The 10475-nt window shown below is 38.8% G+C and overlaps 2 protein-coding genes across 3 annotated transcripts in view; one reads left to right on the forward strand and one right to left on the reverse strand.

Moving 5' to 3' along the window:
• Nucleotides 117-2349, forward strand: LOC105177836 (glycosyltransferase 6-like). The gene has a single exon (XM_011101097.2). The coding sequence runs from the start codon at nt 539-541 to the stop codon at nt 1925-1927; it is 1389 nt and encodes a 462-aa protein (XP_011099399.1). The 5' UTR covers nt 117-538; the 3' UTR covers nt 1928-2349.
• Nucleotides 4848-10475, reverse strand: part of LOC105177837 (glycosyltransferase 6-like) — an 8049-nt gene continuing 2421 nt past the window's right edge. Inside the window, exon 2 of one of the 2 annotated variants that reach the window (XM_011101098.2) lies at nt 4848-5052. In XM_011101098.2, the coding sequence (XP_011099400.1) occupies nt 4961-5052 (92 nt within the window). In that variant the 3' untranslated portion in view covers nt 4848-4960. Of the gene's footprint in view, nt 5053-5293; nt 5868-10475 lie in introns of those variants that run through there. The other variant, XM_020699320.1, reaches the window with a different exon arrangement.

Genomic DNA, 10475 nt, shown 5'->3' on the forward strand with positions numbered 1-10475 from the left:
TATATAAAATTATAAAACATTAATTAAACAATTTGAAAAATATTGGATAAACTTTATGAAAAAATTATATGATAATTGATTGAAAACAGATGATATAAAACATTAAACAGAAAAGTAAGATGCGAATCATTCCAGAGTGTCAGAAGCTAAAATGCCTAATTTATTCATCGTTGCAGTAAAAACCGACAATTATTATCGCACCATAAGGAATAAATGGCTCTGCTTTCTTTCCCAACCTCCAACCAGCCAAAAGCACTGACGCTGTCGGTGCTCCCATCTAACGTCTCCATTAATCCCCGTACTCCATTGACGCCTTTCTCCTCCCATCCCCACCACCATTAAACCACTCTCAACCACCGGCGTTAATAAATTCAAGAGCTCTCAGCTCTTTTGGAGCCCTTATCCTTTTCTCACGCCGCCGAAATTTGACGGACGCCCCCAATAACTCCAATTTCCAGATGGCTATAGAGTTTCGCTAGTCGACGAAATCCACCGTGACGACGTGGGGATTACTTTTGTGGGGTTCACTGGATTTATAATGGCGTCCTCGGAGCTGTCCCAGTTCCAAATTTTCCCAATGGCTAGGCACAATGGTCGGAGCAAAGCGGCGGCGTTTTTCGCCGACGGGTTTCTTTTCGTCGGTGGGGTTCTGGTGGCTTTTCTGGTGGTCTGTGCCATCTGGTCTTTCTTCAGTCCCAGCCCCTCTCCGGCTCCTAGTTTCTCCACCTCCGTTGTTTCGTCCAGGGAATCCTCAGATATTTCTGCCGCTGCCGCCAACCCAGCGGTTAGCTGCGGCGATGACTCGGGCCCTAACCTGGGCCACGACCCACCCGAGCAGAATTTCTACGACGACCCGGAACTGAGTTACAGCATCGATGCTTTGCCCGTTAAGAATTGGGACGAAAAGAGAAGAGCGTGGCTGAAGCAGCACCCGTCTTTCTCGGCCGGAGCAGAGAATCGAATTCTAATGGTGACTGGCTCCCAGGCCAAACCGTGCAAGAATCCCATAGGCGATTACCTTCTGCTAAAGCTGTTCAAGAACAAGGTGGATTACTGCAGACGCCACGGCATCGACATCTTCTACAACAACGTCTTGCTCCAGCCGAAAATGTTCTCCTTTTGGGCCAAAACTCCCACCGTGAAGGCGGCGATGCTGGCCCATCCGGAGGCGGAGTGGATCTGGTGGGTGGATTCCGACGCAGCGTTCACGGACATGGACTTCAAGCTGCCGCTCCATCGGTACAAGGACCATAACTTCGTGGTCCACGGTTGGCCGAGTTTGATCCAGGAGAAGAAGAGCTGGACCAGCATCAACGCCGGTGTGTTTCTGATCCGGAACTGTCAGTGGGCCATGGATTTCATGGAGGTGTGGGCCAGCATGGGCCCACAATCACCCGACTATGAGAAATGGGGTGAAATCTTGAGCACAATGTTCAAAGATAAGATCTTCCCGGAATCGGACGATCAGTCCGGCTTGGTTTATTTGATTTTAAAAGAAAAAGAAAAATGGGGTAATAAAATCTACGTGGAGGGTGAATACTATTTTGAGGGGTACTGGATGGAAATTGTGGGCACATTTGATAATATCACCGAGCGGTACACGCAAATTGAGAAGGAGGTTCCGGCGCTGAGACGGCGGCACGCAGAGAAAGTGAGCGAGAGCTACGCTAGGGTGTGGGAGGAGTACCTTAAGGATGCTGGGTACGGGAGGGGGAGCTGGCGGAGACCGTTCATCACCCATTTCACTGGGTGCCAGCCTTGCAGCGGAGACCACAACCAGATGTACTCGGGGCAGACTTGCTTCGATGCAATGCAGAAAGCTCTGATCTTTGCTGATAATCAAGTTCTAAGGAATTATGGGTTCGTGCACCCCGATTTACTGGATCCCTCCACGGTGAATCTCCTGCCCTTTGACTATCCTGCTTGAGGGTTCGTGATTAGAGTAGTAGCAATTCATTTTTTCTTTTTATGGCCTTCTATTTTCTAATTTATTAAGAGTATAATGTTGTAATATAATATATAGTATGTAATTTGTGTGAGCATATAGGTATATAAGTATGCGAGAAAATGTGTCCATTTTCCTGTCAATTTGGCCCTTACCCTTAATTTTCTTGGGGTAATTGAGTTGGTAATGTTACAACCTAGTGGAATGCTGCATTGATCTGAAGGTTGCAAATATAAATAATGTAGATCACATGTCTATATGTGTATTTAAAACTACCCCGACATTGATTTTTGTGTAGTAAGTGAGTTGTACTAAGTTTTCAGTATATAGGTGAAGTACTAGCTCCCATCTGTCCTAGCCTTGGATTCGCCTATTAATTTGGTGGTGTATTGTATTGTGTCTTAGTTTATATACATATCTACATATAATACAGACCTGTGCCATGTGTTTATATGATTAATCCGACGATGAAACAGGACCCAAGTACGAGGTCCAAAAAGTTGACATTGCAACTTGCAAGCTAAACTTTTGTTGATCCAAGAAAAATCTGTCTCCGAGTGAGTATGGATTATATAAACTACCCAAACAAGAACTTCTAAATAGCAAACAATCAGTTCAGATATTAACGACTAAGAAGTATGCTCTGAAGGGAGAAGGATCAAACGTCTATTGAATTGACTTGATCTGATTGGTTTTGACGTGCAACGATTTGTTCTTCGTCTGGGCCACAAATGGCGTGGACAGAGAATGACAATGATGGAAGCCCTGCTCTTCAGTCACTTGCTCTTGTTTTTTTGACATTTTGGAGTCTTGGAATTACTTTTGGGCTTCAAGAGCATGATTGGGTGATGTATATGCATGATATATAATTAATGTGCTGTGGATGTGAATGCTTTTCAGCTAATAATGTGAACTCCACTGTTTAAGGCACTATTGGACTATTAGAGCAGTCGCATATTTTTGACTCAATTATGGTTTAGGTGTTACTTTTCTGAAAAGCAGGGTTGCCTGACTGCACTTATATACCCACAACTTTATACTTATTACACCATTATTCTCCCTGCTCTTTAACTCTGCAACTAATGATGATGAAGCAATAACAATGTTCTATGTAAAAGGCTTTTCATGTTTCTCTCACATAAGTCTAATTCCAGCATTGAAGTAGTAATGTGGGTAATGGGTCGGAAGCAATTCAAAGTAAATATTAACAAGAATTCATTTGCAATACTTTAAAAAACTTGTGTTAGAAAATAAAATAGTTTATGTTGAATGAATCTTTTAACAGAGTTATCAGTAATTTTATCCTAAAATTGTACAAAAATATGTGGATCTTTTGCACTTGTTTGAAAATTCTCACATCGGATTTGGAGGAAAATCGTTCAGACTTGGATTTAATCCACTAATGTAGAACAAGAGGCAGATGTGTTTTGGAGCATTGCGATAGACATAAATCGAAGGTTTAGCATTTTTGGTGGGTGATATGACTGTGGAACTCCAAACGATCATAATTTTTAATTCGATTGAAGTTAGAGGAGCAGGGGAAAATTGCAGTTTGCTGCAACATTATTATGGTGGAGAAAGCTGCACAGCGTGTTTGATCTTTCATGCTCATGTTCACGATAAAGAAAGAGAGGGCAAAAATACAAAATATGGACCATAATATTCCTCTTGTTTAGTCTTCATACGCAGTTGTCCTAGTGAAAATCTGTCGGCCAACCTTCACTCAATATCTATCCATCTCTTCCAACTCCACAGAATTGTCCATTTGCCCCAATTAGCGGGTTATTAATCCACTTGAAAGGGCAGAAAAAAGAAGGAAAAAAGCAACGAAAAAGGAAAAGTTGCCATCAATTAAGGCAACGTCAAGCGAAAATCATGACAAATTCCATTTCTTCTGCACAATTTCAAGACGTAAAATACGAAAAGTTTGCGCCTACCCATTAATCACGACTAACCCAAATTGGGCAATTCAAAGAAATAACATCACTGTTAAAGATTCTTGTACCAAGTATTTTCTAGTTTTGTTAAAATTTCACAATTTTGTTCTGAAAGTATGCATACGGATAAATTTTGCATTTACATTGCTCAAATTCCTTGTTCAATCAACATGCATTGATAACACACACTTATAAGGAAGTTAATGTGAAAATGCCATTGTACTAATATATACAGTAAAACTTCTATAAATTATTATTTTATAAATTAATAAATTCTCTAAAATAATAAAATCTTTCGGTCCCGACTTGGGCCTTTTTAAAAAATCATCAAATTCGATAAGATAATAAGATAATAATTTTTCAGAAAATTCCTTTATAAATATTAGGTCCCATTAAAACTCTAAATTAATAATTCATGAATATTACAATTATAAATATTATGGTAATTTGCTAAAATATGAATCTGTAATGCTTTACGTATTTGATCATTCATGGATGATTTTGCGATATCTTTTAGATGAAAAGACATGGTTGGGTGTTATGAATTATTTTATTTTCATATTGGGATTTATATAGTATATGTTTTATTCATCATGCATGAATACATTTAATTGGCTATAATAGTTATTTAAGTCATTAAGTGCAACGAATTAATGTAAACATGTATATTTAAGTAATTCCAATGAATTGATACATGCGTCTATGAAAACATGTATATTTAAGTAATTCCAATGAATTGATACATGCGTCTATGAATATAATAGTTAATTGTATACAATGAATTGAAATTATACATGAATATATATAATTAGTTATAAAGAATTGATTGATGCATGAATATAATTAATGAAATGTATATGAATTCATTTATTTTCAATACATATGTACTAAATTTGCTGAATTTAAAAAGTCTCTCTTTTAATTAATAAAATATTAATTTATCGTTAAATTAATATCTTTCTAAATTAATAAAATTTCATGATTCCAAAGTTATTAATTTATAAAGGTTTTACTGTGCTAATTGGTACTAGAGGAAACGACGAAAATACAAAATACAAATTCCATATTCTCCACTGAATCAGTTAGATTCGTCTTCCGGATAATCAAACGGCAGAGGCCTAACATAGGACCCATTGGCAATGTCCGGGTGAACGAACCCATAACTGCGAATGTAGGGTACGAAACCCGTAGTGGTATCACTTAATCAACAAGCCCTAACCAACTATTACACTTGATGTGGAGTACGAAACTCCTTAAAATTATTACAAACCCGCAAATTACAGCAATAATATGATAATCAAAAGAACAGTAAATAGAAGGAATAAAAACCGTATGTTGAATGCGGCTCAGAACAAATCAGATTCAGCGGCAACAGCGGACAAGGGTCACACGGCTCTCACTAAGATAAGACTTGGCCCACGGTTGCTCCTCACACCACGGTTCGTAGAAACAGACCCAGAATGAGAGACTCTCCCTCACACCCTTTCCCACCGAACACTAACAGGAAACCTCCTCACAACCGTTCACTCAGAATCGGACACGGAAACCTCAGCCGTTCACACAGAATCGGAGAGGGTAGAAGTGTATCACAAAGGGGGGTTCGGTTTTTCTCTCTCTCATTCGAGAACCAGAAAGCCCCAATTTATAAGGAGAGATATAGCCGAAGAGCAAGCGGGTTTTGGGGTGGCTTTCCTTTAGCCATTGGTTTGGCTAAGGAAAGCCACCACCATCAACGGTGGTGGAAGGGGAAGTCGAATCCGCCATGGATGGTAGTAGGAACGAAGAGAGGGAAAGTTCATAATGGCAGCGGCGCAAGAGGGTAAGAAATGAGAGAGAGAGAGAGAGTTGACTTAGGGTTACATAAATAGAGGTACCTGGGTCGGGTCAAGGGGGCCGGGTTCTGGGTCGGGTGAGGGCCATCCGAATGGGCCAGGGTCTTTGTGAGTCGGGCTGATGGGCCTCCCGAGTTGGGTCATGGGCCATATATTCCAACAATCTCCACCTTGGACCAAGACCTATCTGAAAGAGGGGAATGGTCATGGAGTCTTTAGCTGAATCTGTTTGTTTCATCATCGCCAAAAAAAAAAGTTCTCCGTGGATGTACCTGCATTTTGAGACAACTCGGAAGCTCATGTTAGTCAGGGAATAGATGCAATATTTTTAAGCAAGTATGAAATTTTTCAAGAGGAAGACTTTTGGTACCCATATCTGCAGGATTGTCCTCGGATTTAATTTTCTCCAATTTAATTACCTCTTTACTGACGATATCTCGTATGAAGTGATACCTCACATCTATGTGTTTCGTCCGATCATGAAATACGGGATTTTTGCACAATTGTATTGAAGATTGACTATCAGAGTATACCGTGAGCTTGTTATTGGAGAAACCAATTTCCTTTATGAGGCCATCCAACCATATAGCCTCTTTGAATGCTTCCGTGGTAGCAATGTATTCTGCCTCAGTGGTGGAGAGAGCAACTATGTGTTGCAATTGAGATTTCCAACTTATGCACGAACCACAGAATGTAAAGATGTAAGACGTGGTAGATTTTCTGCTATCCCTATCATTAGCATAATTGGAGTCAACAAAGCCAACAAGTTGAGTGTTTTCACTCCTTTTTGAAAAACGTATGCCTATGTTTTCAGAGCCATGCAGATATTTTAAAAGCCACTTAAGGGCCTCCCAATGAGGAGGACCAGGATTAGACATGTATCTACTTAAGCAGCTAATAGCATATGCAATGTCAGGTCTTGTACAAACCATGAGAAACATAATGGATCCTATCACATTAGAGTAGGGAACTTTTTCCATTTTAGCTTTTTCAATATCACTATGAGGACTCTGATTTTTACTGAGTTGAAGGTGGGCAGCAAGAGGCACAGAGGTAGGCTTGGATGTTTCCATTGAAAACCTTTTTAGAATGGATAGAATATAAGACTTTTGGTTTAGCAGGATAAAAGACTCATGTCTAACAATGTTCATGCCAAGAATGCGTTTTGCATCACCTAAGTCTTTCATTTCAAAGGTTTTGTGTAAATCAGTTTGCAGTTTATTGATGAGATGCAGGCTAGAACTCGCAATGAGCATGTCATCCACGTATAGAACAAGGAAAATAGGAGTGCTATCAACATGCTTGAAGTATAAACAGTGATCATATCGACTTCTTTTAAAATCTAGTGAGAGCATGAAGGAATCAAATTTCTTGTTCCATTGTCTAGGGGATTGCTTCAAGCCATACAGAGATTTATTGAGAAGACACACATAATCAGATTTGATTTTATCAATAAATCCAACAGGTTGATTCATGTAGATATGCTCATCTAAATCACCATGTAAGAAAGCAGTTTTAACATCCATTTGTTTCAGATTCCAATTGTAGTGTGCAGTGAGAGCAAGAATGATACGGACAGTGGTGTACTTCACAACGGGAGAAAAAATCTCATTATAATCTAAGCCTTCTTTTTGAGTAAACCCTTTTGCTACTAGTCTAGCTTTGTACTTAATGGGGTTTTCTTGTTTAATCTTAAAAAGCCATTTGCAATCAACTACGGATGAGTTTTTGGGCCTAGGAACTAGTGTCCATGTGTTGTTTTGTTTTAACGAGTTCATCTCTTCTTTCATGGCACTAAGCCATTTTTCTGATTTCATAGCTTCCTCAACATTTGTGGGTTCAGATAGTTCTATGTTCAAAGCAGTGTCAAAATCTCTAAGTTTGGTAGGTATCCTAGTTTCTCTTCTAGCTCGATCTCTAGTGAGTTGGTAGTCATTAAGGGGGTTTTCTATAGTTGTGGTCTCATTTTCAGTGGTTACTACCTCATTTTCGTTTGTTTGTTCAGCTATATTTTCATTATTCCCTTCCCCCTCTTGGTTATCCCCTAAGTGATTCTCCACCTTATTAAGAGTAGGTTCTTTTTCTCTAAGTTGAGTTTTATCAAGGCAAGGAAACTCATTCTCGTTAAAAGTGACATCCCTACTTATAAGTACTTTAAAACCTGGTTGGCTACGAACCCAAAGTCTATACCCTTTTGTTCCCTCTGGATAACCAATAAATACACACTTAACAGATCTAGGTTCTAATTTGTCTATGTTTTGATGAACAAACGCAGAACATCCAAAAGTACGAAGGTAAGAGATATCAGGTTTTCTACCATTCCACACAAAATCAGGAGTTCTACCAGATAACGGCACAGATGGAGACAAGTTTATCAAATGAGTAGCAGTAAGTATAGCTTCACCCCAAAAAGATTTAGGCAATCCAGAACTAATAAGCATGCATCTAACTTTATCAAGCAGGGTTCGATTCATGCGTTCAGCTACACCGTTTTGTTGTGGGGTATAGGGGTTAGTTCTATGCCTCCTTATACCAAAATTGTCACAAAGATTAGAAAAATCTTTATTGCAGAATTCAAGGCCATTATCAGTCCGAAGGGCTTTTACTTTCTTTCCAGTTTGATTTTCAACAAGAGATTTCCATTTTGTAAATTTCTCAAAAACTTCGGACTTGTGTTTCATAAGAAAGACAAACACCTTCCTAGAGTAATTATCAATGATAGACAGGAAATAACGGTTACCCCCATGTGTAGGCACACTAGATGGACCCCAAACATCGGCATGAACATAATCTAAAATGCATGAAGACATGGAAGGGAGTGATTGAGATGGAGTTGGAAAGTGTACTTTATGATGTTTTCCCAAGACACAATCATCACAGAAATCCAAATTTTCAATTTTGTCATTCAAAATTCCATCCTTTTTCAAAAAACCAAGACCTTTTAGACTCATATGCCCAAGTCGTTTATGCCATAATGCAGTCATATCACATTCATTCACAGAAGCAGTCAAGGAATCATATGTAACTGAGCATAGATAGAGATTTCGTTTCTTTTCAGCTTTAAACACAATAAGGGACCCTTTCATGATTTTCATGAGGCCTTTGCCCCACCTACCTTCTAGACCATCCTCTTCTAAGGCAGCACAAGATATCAAGTTGTGACTCAAATCAGGAACATACCTTACATTTTTCAGAGTTAGTCTATAACCTTCTTTGAAATTTAACGAGATGTCACCAAGACCCAAAATTTCACATTTCTTTTCATTAGCCATAGAAACAAAACCAGATTTTTCATAGCGAAAGTTTGAAAAAACTTCTTTAACAGGGCTCATATGGAAAGTGCAACCAGAATCAATAAGCCATTCAAATTTGTTCACAGAGAGCACAGAATTTGCTTCATAGACCATGAAGACTTCACCATTTTCATCAGAGACATTATTCACTTTCTCTTGTTCATCAAAGTTTCTGTCCCTATTGTCACGTTTGGGTTTTCTACAATCTTTGATGTAATGACCCTTAATGCCACAGTTATAGCAACGTCTTTCCTTTGTCTTATCATCTCTAGATCTGGATTTACTACGGCTGTTTCTACTTTTACCCCTGCTGTGACTTCTACCTCTATTTTTAAAGCCATTGTTCCTGAAATTTGGTCTACTTCTAGCAAGATTTACCTCATGATTATTCTGACTAGGTCTAGCAATTTTTAGGTCCATTTCTTTGCTTTTAAGACCATTAACCACAGTATCTAGGTTGATGCTATCTCTACCATACTTAATAGCAGCTTTCACGTCAGAATAGGATTCAGGAATTGCATTCAAGAGCACAATAGGAGTGTAATCATCAATGTTTTCATCACCAGTAAGTTTAATGTCTTGTATCAACTTGGTAAACTCATCAAGGTTTTCATCAATGTTTTTGGAAAGATCCAATTTATAGCGAAAAAACTTTTCTAAGAGAAAAAGCTTACTGGGTAACGAAGTTTCAGTATACAAATCCTCCAATTTTTTCCAAAGCTCTTTAGAGGTTTTTTGTTTTCCCACTTTTCTAAGAACATTATCGGAAAGGTTCAAAATAATGGATGAGTAGGCAAACTCATCATTTTCCAATTGTTTTTCTTCAGAAACACTTTCAGAGTATTTCCCGTCAATAGCTTTAAACACCTTTTGTTGTATCAAAATACCTTTCATTTTCTGTTGCCAGATAGAGAAATCAGTTTTTCCGTCAAACGGTTGTAAACTATATCCGGCCATTTTGAAAGTAGAGGTCACGGTTTTTAAGGGAAAAAACAAAGGTTGTGGTTTTAAGTAAAATCTTTCGAAAAAACAGTTGATCAAGAAGATAATGCACTCAGAATCAGAATAACACCACAGAGGCAGAAATGTATCAGACAATAGCAGTACTAATTCTGACTTGCCAAAATATTAACAATGTACACAGGTTAAGAAAGTAGTCACAGATCACGATTTTTGGATAATAGATCAAAGTATAAGCAAAATCGCAGATCAAGACAATGAACCCGTATAATGATAAGCGCAGCAGTTATCACAGTAAATTTCAGCAAATCACAAAGAGAAGGAGAAATGAACACGGCCAAGGTCTTTCCAGCCTAACGCCCAGTCCAGATACCCGACGACCTCAGGGGTCCGGCCAGGAGGGTCGTTAAGGGGATAAGCACCTCGGTTATTGACAGTAATATAATGCTGAAAAATAAAATAAAGCAGTAAATGGAGGAGGGGTTCAAGCGTGTTACCTTCACCACGG

Source organism: Sesamum indicum, linkage group LG15 (assembly GCF_000512975.1).
Source record: "Sesamum indicum cultivar Zhongzhi No. 13 linkage group LG15, S_indicum_v1.0, whole genome shotgun sequence".
Taxonomy (NCBI): Eukaryota; Viridiplantae; Streptophyta; class Magnoliopsida; order Lamiales; family Pedaliaceae; genus Sesamum; species Sesamum indicum.